The sequence below is a fragment of the Amblyomma mixtum genome, chromosome 3, assembly GCF_055824585.1.
Source record: "Amblyomma mixtum isolate Tamu chromosome 3, ASM5582458v1, whole genome shotgun sequence".
Taxonomy (NCBI): Eukaryota; Metazoa; Arthropoda; class Arachnida; order Ixodida; family Ixodidae; genus Amblyomma; species Amblyomma mixtum.
In genome coordinates this window covers 119,340,715-119,358,965 of record NC_143014.1, presented here as the reverse complement: position 1 = coordinate 119,358,965, position 18,251 = coordinate 119,340,715, and the positions used below count along the sequence as shown (strand labels likewise).

Here is an 18,251-nt window from a genome sequence, read left to right as displayed (position 1 = left end):
GAGGGGTGATGGCATTTTAGAAAATGTTTAGGGAGGCGGTCGCCTGCCTTTCGATAGAAGATACTGGGGGGGGCAGGGACTTGCTAGGTGAGTACAAATTGCAGTAGACACAAAGCACAGATATGTGTATCCGTCTGCAGACACAGTGTCCTGGTTGCACGTGACACTGAAGCTGGAAGAAGCATATTGGGGTTAACCCCCACAAAATTAGCAGGCTGAGCTTGTAGCTGGGCTGGTTTGTTCGTTATTACAAAGAGTGTTAATGAAATTAAGTGGGATTGAAGGGGGATGGATATCTCAAGCAATACTGATAGTGCCCGGTAGTAACACTACAAAGTTGATAGTAGTATTGATCGTAATCCTTATGTTCAGTGTTTCTTCTACCCTATTTATTTGTGCTAATATTCTGTTTGTAAGTACGCTTGTGTATGTGTATGGAAGTCGCTTTAAGCCCCGCCGCGGTGGTTCAGTGGTTACGGCGCTCGGCTCCTGACCCGAAAGACGCTGGTTCGATCCCGGCCGCGGCGGCTGAATTTCGATGAAGGCGAAATTCTAGAAGCCCGTGTACTGTGCGATGTTAGTGCACGTTAAAGAACCCCAGGTGGTCGAAATTTCCAGAGCCCTTCACTACGGCGTCCCTCATAGCCTGAGTTGCTTTGGGACGTTAAACTCCAATAAACCAAACCAAACCAAAGTCGCTTTAAGACAAACTTGATGGGGCTTTGTAAACCTGTTTAGGTTTCAGGTTCAGCTTAACAGAAGTACTTGAAATGACAGGTTGCTTAATGGTGAATTTCAGTAAAAATCCGATGTAGAGCACTCACCTTAAGTCTGCATTTGGAACATTCAGGCCGCAGCAAGAGCTAGCCAGGGTCGCTGGCATGCGCTGGCAGAAAAAGTACCTGGCAGTTCTTTGACTCACACGTACATGTCGTTTGTCATGAACAGAGATGACTGGTGAATGTCCTACTAGTAGGGAGCACTTCATTGGAGGAAATAGGCCATGCAGTCCCAATCTGCCTTGCTCTGAAAAAAAAAAAAGAAAAGGTCGGTCCAGGAGTGCTCCTAATCTGCTGTTGGAGTTCACTGTGAGAGCCTATAGACAGTGCTAGTAAACCTCGAATGACACAAATATAAATGAGAAGGTGTCTGTCTGCAAACACTTGGAAGTAGAATACTTTCAGACAACATTCTTATTTCTGCGAACAGTTTCTCTAGCATAAAAGGACATCTCTGCCCATTATTTGTGAGGGGTAGCTTGCATCCTGCATACTCTTTAAAAAGATTGTTCTATTCAAGGGGTAGAGTGGATTCAGTTGGTTTGCTGGACTAGAAGAGCTTTTAAATGTAATAGAAATGTCTTGTGGAGAATGCACACGCCAAGCCGAAGGTTCAATTGTATGTCTGTTTAGGAGCATTTTAACTTCATATTCGAGCCCAAATATTAGTGTTGCTATGGGCCTGAAAAATTCAAATTTTGTGTGAGCCACAGATGAAAGGTTAAAAAAAAATGTGTTTCATTAGAATACGCTCCAAAGTATATGTTTCGATTTCCTTCAAAAGAAATGCTGAAGCTACAAAACCGTAATTCTAAAGTGTTCAAGTTTTTTTTTTAAATAGCTTTGTATCCGCACTTTCATTTCTTTATATCTGTAGTTAGTAAAGCGACAGAAAAGGTGATGTTCTGCTTATGCACAAGCCATAAATTGATCATTTTGTCTTTGCTAGCTGGAATCTAACCTTTTTTCTGGGGTAGAGACTCCCAAACTGGGCTGTGCAGAACTGCATTGTTCCACGGATTGCTCATTTTGGTTGTTTCAGTACCCATTTAATGCCTGTGTCCCCCTTCCTGCACCTAGCTGTATTTCACCACCATGACACTAATAATTATGCAGTTATTTATTGCGGAAACCAATCTCCGGCAGCTAGCTACTACAACAAAATGCATTCTTGTTATGGCCACTGAACATTGATTCAATTAGAGTTTCCGTGCATTAAGTTTTATATAGGGTGTGCGAATATTGAAATTTTCGAATGCAAATCGAATATGAATATGAAAAAAAAATGGCTTCGAATATTGAATATCTGTTGGAAAAAAATATTTCAGAAAATGAAACAGGCAAATGCTGTTGCCCATATTTTTTTTTTCAAAATAGTGTATGGTCTTCGCAACTCAAAAATATACAAAATTAGGCTGAGTCAGCACCATATAAAAAAATATGATGTTCACGGAAATGTATACTACTTGATTAGACAGCATGACAGTATCCAACCTGTGATGTGGTCATGTAAAATGAAATAAATAAAATGACATATTACTGGCAACTAAAAATAACATGATGGCTAGTGAAACCGATTTAATTCGCAGTTAAAGGGACCGGAAAAAAAGGCCCGAATTGTCCGAAGGTCGATTTAAAAAATTAAAAAAAAAGAGCTTTCACGTTGCAATTGTTTGAATTGGGTGGTCAGCCATCTTGTTCTCATCATGTGCCACGTGGGAAAGCTCACTTGCGGAATTTCACATCAGGTCCAAGCGTAGCAGCTTCTGAATACGATCGGTTCACGCGATGAACGACAGAGAAAAAATGTGAAGTGGATGTCTTCGTACTGTTTTTCTGGCACTTTAAACTCAATATTTGGATAATTTGCCATGATACCGTGGTTTCGCCATGATCGATTTTATGAAAGTAGGTGCGGTATTCAATCACTGTCGAATATTCGGGTATTTTCGAATATTTGGAAATTCTCGAATATCAGTTTCTCGAATTGGATATGAACCGAATATCAAATGCATTCAAATTCGTATTCAAAGTTTAGAATATTCGCCCATTGCTAGTTTTATTGCATTCTTTTGTGGTGGCAAGTGCATTGGGGTTCCTAGCTCTGTTTTAAAGCTGGTGGGGTTTTTTAACACCAGAACGTTTGGGAACTTGTGCTTTAATGGTAGACATTTATGCTTGTTGGCGCTTAATTTTTATTCCCATCTTAGCCTGTAATAGGAGGATCACCGAAAATTACTTCATTGTGTTGGTCTAATCAATGAGCTCGAAGTATTGTTTTAGCACTTGTGTGGACTCATGGTTTCTGTACTAAAAAATAGCTGTAGATTACTCTCCATTTTCTTGTGCTCTTCTGAATCTGTTATATTTCACTCAACACAGATGCACCTTGTGAGTATGCTGAGGACATAATTTGAGGCAGCATACGAGAATTAAGGTAAAATCGGGTACTGAAGTTTCAATGAAATGTGGCCACCACGGTTTGGGTTCAACGTGCACTGTGTGATGTCAGTGCACGTTAAAGATCCCAGGGTGGTCTAAATTATTCCAACGACGTCCACTACGGCACTCCTTTCTTCCTTTCTTCTTTCACTCCCTCCTTTATCCCTACCTTTACGGCACGGTTCAGGTGTCCACCGAGATATGTGAGACAGTTAGTGCGTCATTTCCTTTCCTCAAAAACCAGTTTTTGAGCTTCAGTGGAGTCGTTACGAGTGCAGCAAGCATCGTTTTCATAGCATTAGTTTTAATTGTTATTTCCAAAGAAGAAAGCAAGAATGGTCAGAGTCAAAGGCCAGCGACATTGAAGTTTTGGTTGCCATCTTTGTTGTTAAATATGTGTACGTATTTGGAAGGCAATGTAAACAGATGCCTTACTATGACTGAGAATTTATAGTTATCTGAAGAAGCTGGCATGCACCATTTTTTCATATTACATTTCATGTAATTTGGAGTGTAAGTATTCTTACATTTTATGATATTGAACAAACCTTTAAATAAAACCGTAACTTTGTTTCAGATTTTGGTGTCGACAACTTGACAGAGTTTGCGAAGCAGACGAAGTTTCCATGGCTGATGTCCAATGTAATAGACAATGAAACTGGAAAACTACTGGCTGATGGCGAAGAATTTCATATTTTGGAACGGTCTGGCAAAAAGGTACGTCATTTGCTCTATCCATTTTCTTGTCCTCACAATTTATCCAAAAAATCTTTTTTATCACCAAACTTCAGCACACCTCTCTCTGTTGCTGCTTTACCAATGTTCAGCCAGTGCTTTTATATGATAAAGCATCACGTTTTATTTTTTAACCATGCTAAAATATTTTAGCCAGTAATATTTTCACTATGTGGAGATACTGTATGTAAAAGTTGTATTATTGTTTTCATGTTTGTTTTCATGCCGCTGTTTTTTCTTCCTCTTATAGTCATATAATTTTTCCTTAACATTTTATGCTTTTTCATCAATTTGATCTTATTCATCAATTTGATCTTATTTATGCCGAAGTGTGTTTTTGTATCTCTGGTATTTATTCATCCACAGTCTTTAGGAAAACTGTACCATTACTACTAAAGAACCTGAATCACATCATCATTATTGATTAATACTTTATTACCGGTATTATCATATGGTGAGATTTAGTAACCTTACATTGCATATTGGGCTTATGGAAGTTAATGGGCAATTAGTGGTATCCATGGCTTTACTAAGGGCAGTGAAGCAAAATTTCTAAAACATAGGGTGTGTTTTGACGTGAGTAAGCTTGTTATAGCAGCTGTGAGGAATTCATATCATTTAACTACCATTTTTACCACTTCACCTTGCTGTGTTGTAATTCTTTTGTGTTGGTTAAAGAAGATGGATTTCTTTCTCTCTCATTGTATGCTGGAACAGAGAAAACTCCTGTGTGTCATGTAATAATGAATGTAGTGGAGTACCTTCTTCAAAAACCCATGAGTATTTTCAGATTGCTATTATGCACCCTAAATAATGAAGTGTAGTAGTACTTTTGTGCATTGGCAATATTGTACTTGGCCGTTCGTTGCTGAAAAAGTTGTTTGTTTTAGAGGAGGCACACCTCACCTTAGTTCCAGCGGAGTATAGGTAGATTATATTTTTATTGGTTAACCTGGGTGTGCAGTTAACAGTGTTTAATGCTTGTATTTTTGCATGGTGTTTTCTTTCTTCAAGTGTCCCCCCCCCTTCCCAGCTGCAGTGACTGTTTAGATGTCAGCAAAATGTGAAAGTGATCGTGAACTGAGAATTCGGTACATGTTGGGGAACCGCAGAGGGTTGAAGTTACGCCGGACCATCTATTAATGTCTTAAAATCCACATATGTCTGTGTGTGAGATATCACTGGTTTAAAACTTCTGATTCAACAAGCTTGGTTGGAGTTATTTTTTAAAGTCTGGTTTTATACTCTGTCTTGTTATTAGCAGCACCAGATGTTTGGTACCAAAGAGTTTTAAAGGGACAAATGATGGCTTAGCTCAGTTTTTAATGCCGCTTCTTTGCTTTGAGGAAAGCAAAAAGTCCAGTTCTTTGCATCCCTTTCTACATTTACTAAAATTGTAGACTTTCAGTAAAACTGGTCACTTTGTTCCCAGCATAGAGTTTCTCAAAATTACCTAGAGGGAAAAGTGGTGTACCATCAATTCAAGTTTCTGCAAGAGTGCTTCATCCACCAGGGGCATGCCAGGAAGATGAGGTTTTGTATTGCCCTTGGCTAGTGTTTGGGCCAAGAACGTGGATTCTGCCTTGGACTAGCTGCACCACGATTCTCTGCTCTACAGTTTTCACTTTTTCAATAAATTTAATGCAAGTGAAAGTTCACTGCTGGGCTGGTATGGAAACTTTCACAGCATTTCTTCGAGGTTTGTCTCGAGACGAGTCATATTGTACAACTGGACCCACATTTTATGTCCAACAATAGCCAAGCCAAGTACAAAAAACACTGTCTTCCCGGCGTACTCTTGGTGGATGAAGTGCAGCGCCGCCAGTTCTCCCTTTAGATATATGTGAGGAACTGTATGGCATAATTTCAGAAAATATGGATGACGTTCAAGTGGCCACACTGAACTTTGTAGTAGTTGTTGAATTTCTGCACATATCACCGAACTACTGTATTTTTATTAGGGGTGTGCGAATATTGGAAATTTAGAATACCAATAGAATATGTTTGTTATACGGTTCATATGTGATCTGCGAAATTGATGTTTAGTAAATTCCGAATATTTGGCAGCGATCAAGTACTGGGCGACTTTCATTAATCCGACTGTGGCAAAACCAGAACTGGGCAGATTATCCAAAGATTGAGTTTTAAGTGTCAGGAAAACACATCAGAGGCATCCTCTTGGCTTTATTCAACATTGTTTCTTGTGTGGACTGGTCACATTCAGACGTTGCTAGGCTTGGACCCCAGGTGCTAATTCCAAAAGGGGGATTTTCTATGTACTATAACATGTGATGAGAACAAAATGGCCTACCACCCGCTTTGAACAATCACAACATGAAAGCACGCGGTTTTGTGTTTGACCATCCATATTGTGTTTCATGCTTAATGCCCATACTCGTGGCGCTCGTCTTGTCGCCTTCACAGCTCTTATAGTGTGAGCTTGGCCATCTCATTTTGGTTAGCTCTATATGCGGGAGAGCCCACTTGCGGAATTTTGCATGGGGCTCCCTAAGAGGGGCCTACTCATGTCACCAGCATGGCAATGCACTCATGTAAAAATCTCGCACATTGTTTGGTGCATTGTGGTCTACGCACCTTTGATGTGCACGTAATGGCATGCATGGCAATGATAGGAGGCTGGGGCGCAAGGCTGAACCGTAGCCTGGCCACATAGTTTTTGTTCCTGATCGGCCATGCATTTGTGAGCTGCCTGAACTCAGCTTCGTGCTGCTTTCGGATGCTGATTGGTGTGTTGCTGGTCATCTTCTCTTCTTTCTCTGGTCTGACACCAATGCGCATTCCTCTCACTTGCATCTGCTTTGTTCTTCCAGCGTGACGAATGCGCACACTCGTCATGGGCTTTTCCTTGTTAGTGCTATGAAGCCTCCTTGCAAGGCTTCACCACATTTTCGCATCTTTAAGGAGGAGGGGGGTTATTATGTGACCTTCGGATTATTCAGGCATTTTTTTCCAGTCCCTTGAACTCCAACTTAATGAAGTTTTGCTACCCGTCATGTTATTTTTAGTTGACAATCATGTGTCACTTCATCAATTTCATTTTTTCACTTATTTTGCATGACCACATTACAGGTTACATACTGTCTAATCTAGCAGCATACATTTCTCTACATGTTTTTTTTTGCTTAGTGTGGAGTCAGTCTAGCTTTATTTTAGTTGCAAAGACAATACACTATTTGGAAAAAATAGGGACAACTTTTGCCTGCTGTGCTGATATTCAATGTTCGATATTCTATATTGTTTCTTCATATTCATCTTCCATTCATATTTTTAAAAAAATTGAATATTTGATTACACCTAACTTTTATTCAGTGCCAAATCTCGAGTTATGTTAGTAATATAATACTGATACTGATAGTGCCTGTAATATATGTTGTTAACCTTCTGATATCTTAACATGGTTAGCAGTGTAGGGTCAGGGTGTTACTATGATTGATTCTTTACATTTCAAGGAAGTAACGATTACTGAAGCATGTCTTACCAGTCTGAGATCAATAAACTGAAATATAGATGTGTTTCTCATGTTCATCCGGCTGTTCCATGTCAGTACTTTGGTTGATGCCAGTTGGTGTATATGTTGGATATAGTCAGTGTATTTTTCTCCTGCAGATTGGGCTGATAGGACTTGTTGAAGAAGAGTGGCTGGCAACACTTGCAACTATTGACCCAGAGGATGTTGAGTATAAAGACTTCGTAACCGAAGGCCGAAGGCTAGCAAGACTTCTAAAACAAAAGGCATGCTAGCTTTCCACTTGCAAGTTTTTTTTGCTTTTTACTTGAAGGTACTGCTGCCATTATTTTTTGTGACAGACCCACTATGCCATTGTAATAGTTCAAGCTAGCTCATGGTAAATTCTCTGAAATGTTCAGTAGATTTCAGATATCAAGGATGTGCTAAATATGGCAAGCTGGGCTCGGAATGTGTTTGGATCAGAGTTTTTTACTTCAGCGAACTTTTAAGATAGCACAGCCAAGTGTTTGACAAAACCGTTGGGTATATTCGCCTGCATGCTGATAAGAGAGTGCCTGGCAGTTATTGTGGTTAATTGTGAGCTTATTTTGTTCTTTGGTTTGCGGTGATGTAGTGTGGCATCCGGGTTTTAAACGTGTCACTGTGAACTTTATTACCCTTGAACCTTATTAATGCACATCATAAGAGTGGTAATGAAACCTTTTGTCAAAAGTATGTAGTGCACTTTGGGACTGGCTGGAGCAACCTAAAACTATAATCGAGCACTTCTCTAGCATGACAAAAAGGAATAGTGCAAACACAGAGTGAAGTAGAGAAGAATGACACAGGCACTCTGTCGTCCTGTGTTTGCGCTGTTCCGTTTCGTCACATTACACCAACTAGCCCGCCACAGCACCCTCCTGTTCTCCAGCACCTTTGTGCTCACAACCTCTGCATAGTGAGAGTACCAAGTGTCCTCCTCACCTAGTACTGCTTCTTAGCTTTAACAGTCTCGCCTGGTAGCTTGGCTTGATGGCTGCTATGAACATGTGCAGAGCAGTGTACATAGTTTTGACAAAGGTACACCTTCGCCAGGTCTGTTGATATAATGCACATTCATTTTATGGCTCATCTATTTTTCTCTCTTGTGATTTGCTACCCACAGAAAGGTGTGGACTACGTTATAGCTCTGACCCACATGAGAACCCCTAATGATTGTCGCTTAGCTGCCAACGTGGATGAAGTGGATCTTATCTTAGGAGGCCATGACCACGTTTATGAAGTGAAAAAGGTGAGTCATTTGCAGCACCGTTTGTTTGTTTCTGTTGCACATCTTTTCGAACAATGTTTTTATGTAGTTGCTAATGCCTACAAACCTAATTCTCAGTGCGCAAAAATAGATAAGCTGGAAAGGTAGCAACAGCTGCAGTAATTGTGGCCAGTAACTTGTTCATCGAGAGGCTGTCACAGAGCACCATGGAAGGTGGTATAGTTATTTCATTCAAAATCTGTACTAGAGATTTGAAGGTTGGGGATTTTTTTTATTCCTCTGAATGGCGAGAATAAATGAATTCATGTTCCTGTAATGGCTGTGTTGTTTTATTTGTTATTTTGGTGCATAAGATATGCTCTTCATACATGCACATTGAACCCATTTGTGCCTTAGGCCTTAGGTGGTTTACCATATATTACCGATTATAAGTCAACATTTTTTTTTGAAAAATGACTCGCCAAAGGTGGGCGGTCGACTTGGCGGTCGACTTTTAATGGGAGTCGACCTATACGTATACTTGTAAAGTCTACCTCTGTGTGGGGTCAAAAGTAGTTTTGACCGAGCCGTGGATAATATCGCGCCCCATGCAAGCATAATTACGTAATACCATATTACATAATACCATATTCAATGACACAAGAAAGTTAAGCAAGTTGGTATATCTTCATGATTCACAACAGCGCAGCAAACACGGACAGACTGTTCATGTGTTTGCTGTCTTGTCTATTTTTCCTTCTGTCTGTGTTTGCTGCGCTGTTATGAATCATGAGTACCATATTTACTAGCGTAATTTGCGCACTTTTTTGTTTAAATTAAGGCTTCAAAAAGGGGGCGCACAAATTACATGCAAATTTTCTGAACACGTCCTAAAAACACTACAAAGGTCATAACTCACAATATATATTACATATTGCCACCTATACATAGACCCCCAGTATCGTACCCTTTGCTGGTCCGAATAATAGTTTACTCCAAATATTATGCGCTTATTATGCGCGGTTGCAAATTATGTGAGTAAAAACAGTAGTTGTCAGACATGGTGCGAAAGCAAGTCTGCTTAAAAAAACAAAATTGCATGCGCAGGAATTTGAACAGGAATGCACAGCTCAAAGCAAAAAAAGGCGCAAAGCTTGCAGGCAGAGAGATAACAGGTGATAAAACGGCACCATAGTGTGCAGGCCGGTTGACTAGCGGCAAACAGAACAGCCAGTGGTTCAGTTTCGGATTCCAGCGCTTGAGGTTACTGGAAGTACACGGAAACGTGACTGCGCCAATATACCCAATCGTGCCTTGCGCACTCCTGCTTGCCTTATAGTGGTTTGGTGCAGCAGGGAGCGTAAAGTATGTGAGTAAAAGTTCAGGGCGAGGCAGTATCGACATGAGGGTCATGGGGGTCATGAGTTGGGTGGTCAACTTATAATTGGCAATATATGGTAGGTATATATCTGGGGAAATGAGGATCCTGGGCTGAGCTGACGTTCAGTACACAGAAAAATCCTTTGGTGGAGGCGATACACCAATTTGTCCACAGCCTCTCATAAGTGGCATACTCAAACTGGCCCATGCTTGGGGAAGTGATTGGTCAGCTCTTCCTGTGCTGCTTTTCAGTCTTTTGCCCTCATAACTTCTTTCTCTGAACTCTCCTGTTTCCTTCTCTCTTGGATTTTTTTTCGGCATTCTTGGCAACTGCAGTTAAAATATTGTGTGTGAGGTTATATCAGTGTATGGTTAAATATGGTTGTCATCTAAGGCATATGGTTATATGTGGTTATACTAGTATTAATAAGCATAGTGCATGGAAAGACTGTGGTTTTAAAATCTTTTTTCATCCCAACATCAGGCTCTGTAGTATGTGATGGGCATTACTGTGAAACGATCATATTGCGTGACTAAACTCTCTTTACTTAAAAAAAGCTAATCACTTTCTGGGAGGAGGGTGCACTGATTTTTTTCTGCAGAGTGAACAAGACTTTAAAAAGTGCCAGGTAATGAATAGTGATATTTTAGAAACTATATTAAGGATTTGGTCCCCAGGTCTTGCTTATAAATGCGTAACAGATGTGTTGGGACCAGGCCACGAGGTGAAAGAAATGGCTAGGAGCAATCTGCTTCTTTAATCTTGAATGAAGCTGGTTCAAAATGTAAGGATGTTAATGGCAAGTTCTCAGACTATGCATCGTTTGGAGGCACTCTGATCATAGTAAATCCTCGGTGGCCAATGAACGTGACCCATCACTTCTGAAGTCTTTTCGCACTTTGAATCAGAACTTTTAACAGGAGCAGAACTTTTAACAGGAGCTAGGGGTCATTTGGTCCCAGCAGTGAAAGGGTGCTGAGGAGCCCAGGTGAATGGAGATAAAGATACCATGCCAGCAAAGGATAGGTTATATAACCAACTGCAGCCGGATTGATGTTGTTGTGTTGCTGTATAGGAATTAATAAGCTAAGCTATGTTGCACTTGCCCATTTTTCTAGTTTATTCATGCATTATGCCATTACACTGAAACACTGAACATTCAAACATTTGCTTTTGAGCCATTAGTCTGAGGGTAGATGGGATTCAATTTTTACGTTTAGCCTGATTCAGGTGAACAACTTAGTCGAATCGTGTCACTAGCCAGTATATTTGGGAGCTTTGTTTGAAAGCAAGAGATTCAGGGGGCATCCTCCAAAGCTTCCGTGGAACTAGTTGACCCTGCAAAGTGAACATTCTCATTGCTTTTATTACTGCAGTGAGAAAAATTGTGTGGCTTTCTATTTTGTAGCCATATGGCTGCAAGGATCCCTGAATGTTGTTAAGGGCAACTCACGTCTTTCATTGACAATTTGGATGGCAGTAATGTATTTTGTTTGCAGCATTCAGATGCCACCTTACTTTATTTGGTCAATTTCCTTTTTTTTTCTTTTGCTCCAATAACTCAGGTGAATGGAAAACATGTTATCAAGAGTGGAACAGACTTTCGTCAGTTCTCACGCATTACCCTTACATTCACCACATCAGGGGTTGCAGTTGATGTTGCGGAGGTGAACGTCACTTCCGACTTCGTTGAAGATTCGGAGCTCAGAGATCTTCTTTCTAAATATAAAGGTAAACTTTTTCCTCATAAATTTGATCGTAAAAATAAGCCTTTTGCGTGGGAAATTTTTTTTTTTCGGCTTTTTTTCTTATCGATCGATAAGAAATATGTTGTTCGAAACATTTGTTCTCTCACAATAATTATAATCATTATACTGAGCCAAAAGAAAAATAAAGCTTTAGAATTTATTGGCTACCCAAAAGCAGTGAATTTTCACAAACTGAACCGAATGTACATATACGAGCAATATGAAAAGGGACACTTGTTTTTTACTTAACATTGAATTCATTCTTACTTATGTACTGAACTTCAAAACACATAAAAGGATCATGCTTCCTTTGAAAAACTACTTAGAAAAGTACATCTCTCGCTCATGCTTGCACAAGTAATTGTGGACTCCAGATTTATATAAAAGATTCCTTGCATATTGTTTGTATATGTACTTACTTTTCTATCCTTGGTGTATCTCGTCTTTTAAAAGGTAGCTTCTCTGGGCAGAAGCTGCTGTAGGAATGGCCTGGAAAAATGATCTAATTATTTAGACTATCCCATTGAAAGGCAAAAAGAAAGTATGGACAAATCAAGTTCTTGTGTTATTGCCCTTAGTGGGCTACTAGAGGAAATTCAACCATTTTGGTGATTGCACTGTAACTGTAACTGTAACTAGTGCACTGTAACTGTGCGCTTGTCGCGTGCTGTTCGGTGTTTTTGCGGTGAAGCCTCCTCACACACGACGGTGCCGCACATGATGTGTGTGACGCAGTAGCGGTGGAGCTCCACCACATCACACTGTCAAAGATGTGGGAGTTCCTTACGATTCTGGAGCAGTTCTGCTTCAGCACTCCCAACACTATTATGCACACAAAACATTCATTGCTGCGCTGTGCTCTTCTTAGAATCAGGCAGCCATTGCGCAGTCATTCACCAATAAATTTACCTTGATGAAAGTAGTTCTTGACAGCTTTTCAGGGTCATTCGATAATTTGAATAATTTGATGCTCCTTTAAAGTTCAAATTAATGAGCTTTTATCGAGTTCAAAAGAGCTAGTTGTGTCATAATTGGGCATGAAAGAGAAACAAGCTGTAAGGTCAAAGTGATTTGTTCAGGTGTATAGTTAAGCATAGCAATTAGGGTCATTACTTCTCATCCAGAATAAAGGCTCAGTGGCATTGTGGGCATTTGTTGCACGTATGCTCTGTGTCTAGTGGATGCAATGAAGTTGGGAGATTTTGTGTGCTTAAATTCTGAAATACTTCTCTGAGAAAATTTTGTGCACCTAGGCACCATATTTCATAGTATCGTTATGTTGTTAGATTCTGGAACTTAAAAACATACATTTTTAGGATGGCTTTAAAGACTGTGTGCTCTTTTTTTTTCTTTTTTTTTCTTTTGAAACTTGTGGAGTATGGCTTAAATGCTTTCAGATGTTGTCCAAGGAAAAATGGAAGAAGTAATTGGGCATTTTGCTGTTGATCTGGATGGTAGATTTAGCAGCATAAGAACATCAGAGACTAATCTAGGTGAGTGCTATTTATTTCTTCCCATGTATCGGAAGAGCATGTTGACACTATGCAGCATGCAAATGGTACTGCATCGAGGTTTGTTAACCCGCTGACGTGGCACAGAAGTCTCCTAGTAGATCCATCGGCCAACTGCAATAGGCCTGTTCATCTTATATATAGCAATGCTTCCACAGTGCAACATTTACGGCTTATCTGCGGTCATCTTATCTGCTGTGCACAGCCGCTGGGCTCAGCTGACTGGAAAGGTGTCATTTAAGAGAAAGAGTTCATAAGGTACGAGGACTTGTGCATCAAACTTGAAGTGTATCCCTGGAGGTTGAATGCACATGGGGCATGAAGAGCTCCAGACTGAAAAATTCACCAGGGAAGCAAGGTCCAGCCTGCTGTTGAAGTTTGCACATATGAAAAAAAGTATTAAATATGTTCTCATGTGTCAAATCAATAGATAAGCTGTGAGACGTGCAGCTTTTGAGAAATTTGGTGAAATTTTTATCACTTGAAGTTCCTTGTTGCACCCAGAGACATGAAATAATGTCTGCTGTTTTATTTACTTCCATCATTTTGGGACCGCCACAGCTAGGAAACTTGTGCTGAACAGCAGAACAACATTGCCACTGAGCCATCGCGTTGGATATACACGTGTGGTTCCAGGAAAGAGAAGTGTGATTTGCATGGGAGCTTGCCTCTGGTTAGCTTGTAACCCCCGGCACAAGCAAATAGGCAGTAAGGGTGCAGGAAGCACCTCCATTCTGGCAATGCTGTTTTCCAGTAAATAAGGTTTTTTTATATTACAACCCACAAACTTTTTGCGTGTACTCAACAAAGTGGCTCTGTTTTGATGAGTAGCATGGACAGTAAGCAGTTTTTTACAATGTTGATTCAGATTCCAAGGTTGAGCTTTAGGCATAGTGATCACTACCAGTTTCCAGGCTTTCTTTTCCACATCAGTCACACTTCTGATTTGTACACCTGTGTGTCAAATGATGTCCATCGTGCTAGCCAACATTCAGAGCTGTTTTCTCTAAAGAAAAGCAGTGGAAGCATTATTTGAGGATAATGGCTCACAAATAATGTCCTAAACATTGAAAATTGGTTTTTGAGGAAAGGAAATGGCACAGTCTCTGTCTCACATCTAGGTGGACACCTAAACTGCGCCGTAAGGGAAGGGATAAAGGTGGGAGTGAGAAAAGAAAGGAAGAAAGAGGTACCGTAGTGGAGGGCTCTGGAATAATTTTGGCCACCGGGAGGGAGTCTTTAACATTCACTGACATCGCACAGCACGCTGGCATCTTTTGCATTTTGACTCCATCGAAATATAGCCGCCATGGCCAGGTTCGAACCCAGGAACTCCAGCTCAGTAGCCAAGCGCCCTAACCATTGAGTCACTACGGCGGGTAATTAAACTACTTCAGAAAACAATCTGCCATATACCACCTACAGATTTGGTACGGTAGTGTGCAGAGGTGGTGGTGTTTTAGCTTTTATTAAATATTGTCACGGAACCAAGGCAGGAGACACCGTTCGCCAGCAGCGCTAACAGAATCAGCCCTCAGGGCGCGTGAGCCAACTCTCACCTCTTTGTCTTCTGATGCCACCTGGGGCCACCTGGTGGCAATATAATGTAAATTCTTCCCCACTTGCTATCTACTCTCACCATGAAATTATTAGCATCGCACTCCCCTTTTTCACAAATATAAATATAATCATTGTGTGATTACCGTGCTCCTGACAGTGATGGCTCTTTCAATTTTGAATTACACTCCATCCTGCTTGATTTAAATACACCTTTTCCTTGTGCTCATTAATCTCCATGTAAGATGTAAATCTTACATGGTGACTGATTTTCCAGACATTGACGATAACATATGCGGGTCTGCTCACCAATCCACAGAGTTTCTTGGCGTCTTGACAAGCGGTTAAAATGCCAACTCATGGCAGTAACACTGTAGATTTAGTCCTTGCCAGTGCTGTCGTTAACGCGTTACAAGTAATGGCGTTACCGGTAATGCGTTACTTTTTCCGGTAATTTAGTAACGTACTCGTTACCATTTCGGAACTGTAACGGGTAACGTACTTAGGTTAACATTTTTCGGTAACGTGAGGTGTCACGTTACTAGTTACTTTTTATTCCAATTGTCCACCTCCGCCTCTTTTTCAAAAAAAAAAAAAAAACGCCGAAAATGATTTTGCAAATAAACAAAATCTACAGGTGTTCTCGACGACCCATGTTGCGGCTCGCATGCATGCCAAAAAACACCTGCCCTTGACGACGCACTCAACTAAAAAAAAAAAAAAGTATGAACACGCAGTCACACACTTGTCGCCATCCCCAAACCACTCACGCACACTACTCTCTAAAGAGTGGACGCATGCCGAGCCACCAATGGACCATTTGCAGAAATCTATAAGTCAGTTTCTGCGTAAGCTTGTTTTCCAACCAAAAGGTCTCTTTCACAGGCGACACTCTCGCATTCTTTGTGAAAGCAGTTCCCTCTTCTGAGCAAACTTAGGAATGTCGCCAGTTCACTTCAAGATGGCCCCAAGAGAGTCGTCGAAAGAGTACAATGGTACAGCACAGAAAAGGGGGTTGCAGTCAACCGGCTGTTTCTATCTGCAACTGCGGCTACGTTTCTGGTTATTGCGAGCGAAGCTGACCTTGAACACCTTGACGTAAACACTCGCATTTTTGCGATAATTATGCAGGTTCAAGTAAAAAAAAAAATGTTTTGGTGCGCAAATTGATTTTTACCGGAACTATGACGTTTAAGCATTTCTTTATTGCTACACGATTTCCGCGTAATTTTGTAAGCAGAAGCCCACCAGAATTCCTGTAAATTTGTTTAGTTCAGCTGTTTTCTTTGTGAAGTTGGAATTATATGAAGTATGAGCTTTATAAAATTGTTATCTTGAGTTCTTACAGCGAAGACACACTGATTAAAATTTATGGTCATAGAGTAACGGCAAAGTAACGTGCGATACTTTTTTTCGGTAACGGTAACGGTAGCGCGTTACCTTTTTCTGTAGGTAACGTAGGGCGGTAACACGTTCTTTTTTTTTTAGTGTAACGAGTAACGTATTTAGTTACTTTTTGTCGGTAACGCCTACAACACTGGTCCTTGCATCAAACCCAGAGCTCATCCAGTCATGCTCATACGTTAATGGTTTGAGTGACCACAGCATTGTCTTGCTTATCTTTTTCCATTTCGCAACAGCAGTACTCTGTTAAATGCATTCACGATTTTAATGAGGGGACTTCCGACATATTAGCTCGGAGCTTGAGGATCTTCACTGTGACTTCCACGAATCTTCTTCTTAACATTAGAATAAAACTAGCTATCTTTCAGGAATAAAATTTTAGTGTAGGTCAAAACTTGTGTTCCACTGATATGCAGTTGTACATTTCTAGTAAGCCATGGTATTCAAACTCCTTGAGAAGACTTTCTCAAAAGAAAAAGCATCTCTTTTTTTTTTTGTGAAGCTAAAGTGGAATGTTTTAAGTGGCAAAAGTATATTTCCCATGCTTACAGAAATATACTTGCCTCCTGAGATGTACAAAAAGGAAGTTTTATCACAGTGATTTGCACAGTATCCTTCAAACTATCCCAACGAAATTTTGGAGGCTATTGTTGCTGAAGTGTAGCAACTAGCATTGTATTAGCCTTGCTCATCTAGACAGTTCACAGGTGCCTGCTGAACTTTGCTCTGGTATCATGACTTCCTGTTTTTCATCAGTCTGCACACATGAGCCTGCCTTTAAAGTACCTACTTTGCCAAGTTTAAACTTGTTACAGATGGACGTATCAGCATCAGTACAGGCATCTCTGCTTCATAGACAAAACCTCATTAGAGGGTGATTTGTTTTTAACCTTTACAGATTTTTATTTCTAAACCTGTGAGTGATAAGTCGGTGTGGTCTGTTGAGCTGGATTGTACAGCAAGGCGGACATTATGTGCCTCATATGGATCAATAATTAGATTATTAATTAACTTAAATTAACTAATAAACTTTTTATTTTTGATTTTAGGGGGCAAAGTAATACTGTGAAATTGATTTTCGTGTGCATTGAAGGTGAGCTCTGTTTTTAAATATTCTTAATTGGCAGTGTGGTTTGAGATATCCGTCAGAAACATGCACTTGAAAGCTTGGGTTGGGTTGGCTTTGCCACCTCACCTAATTATAAAATGGCATCGCTGAGCGTGGTATCGTCACCGAAATCAAGTTAACTTCTCCTGCATCATCAAATACACCAACTGTGCCTATATTTGATGCATAAGCAGTGTGAAAGACGCCATTTTATAATTATGCAATATAGCAAGCCAACTCAACTAGCTTTCAAATGCATATTTCTGATGTTCAGTATTTCGAAATGCATTGCCGATTAAGAAAATTTAAAAACAGGACTCACCTTCAATGTTTTTTTAGTTAATTTTAGTTAATATAAGTTAAGTAAATCATCCAATTATTGATCCATATAAGATACATAAAGTCTGCTTTGCTGTACAATCCAGCGTAACAAACCACACAGATGTATCTCTCATATTTTTAAAATACAAATCTGTAAAGGTAAAAAAAAATCACCTTAATTTATCTAGTGCAACGAGGCCGCTGCTGAAATACTGAAAGCTACAAAAAAGTATCTGTCATATTTTATAAATATTATTTAATCAATCTCCTGCTAGGAACTCAATACCAAATGACTGGAAAATGGAGTGGTTCTAATATTCATGGCAGGCAGTTGGAACAGCCCTTCTAATTATCATCCCATTTCATTAACCTATGTTTCTTGTAAATTCCTTGAACATATATGCTCACTAATTGCATCCTGCCTGCACTCGAACTCTTCCTTCTTTTTCAAGATTCAGCATGGCTTCCGTTGTGGTGTTTCGTGTGAATCACAATTATTTGGGTTTACCATGGACCTTCAACTAAACTTTAATTCTTTCTTCCAAAC

General features: G+C 40.1%; 1 protein-coding gene across 5 annotated transcripts in view; it reads left to right on the top strand.

Annotated features, from left to right (window-relative positions):
* LOC149351599 (snake venom 5'-nucleotidase) overlaps positions 1–18,251 on the top strand; it is a 73,708-nt gene that overhangs the window by 5,563 nt on the left and 49,894 nt on the right. For all 5 annotated transcript variants that reach the window (XM_089580911.1, XM_089580912.1, XM_089580909.1 and 2 more), the window contains exons 4-8: positions 3,799–3,938; positions 7,584–7,709; positions 8,591–8,716; positions 11,621–11,786; positions 13,201–13,296. In XM_089580911.1, coding sequence (XP_089437037.1) covers positions 3,799–3,938; positions 7,584–7,709; positions 8,591–8,716; positions 11,621–11,786; positions 13,201–13,296 — 654 coding nt within the window. The remainder of the gene's footprint in view (positions 1–3,798; positions 3,939–7,583; positions 7,710–8,590; positions 8,717–11,620; positions 11,787–13,200; positions 13,297–18,251) is intronic.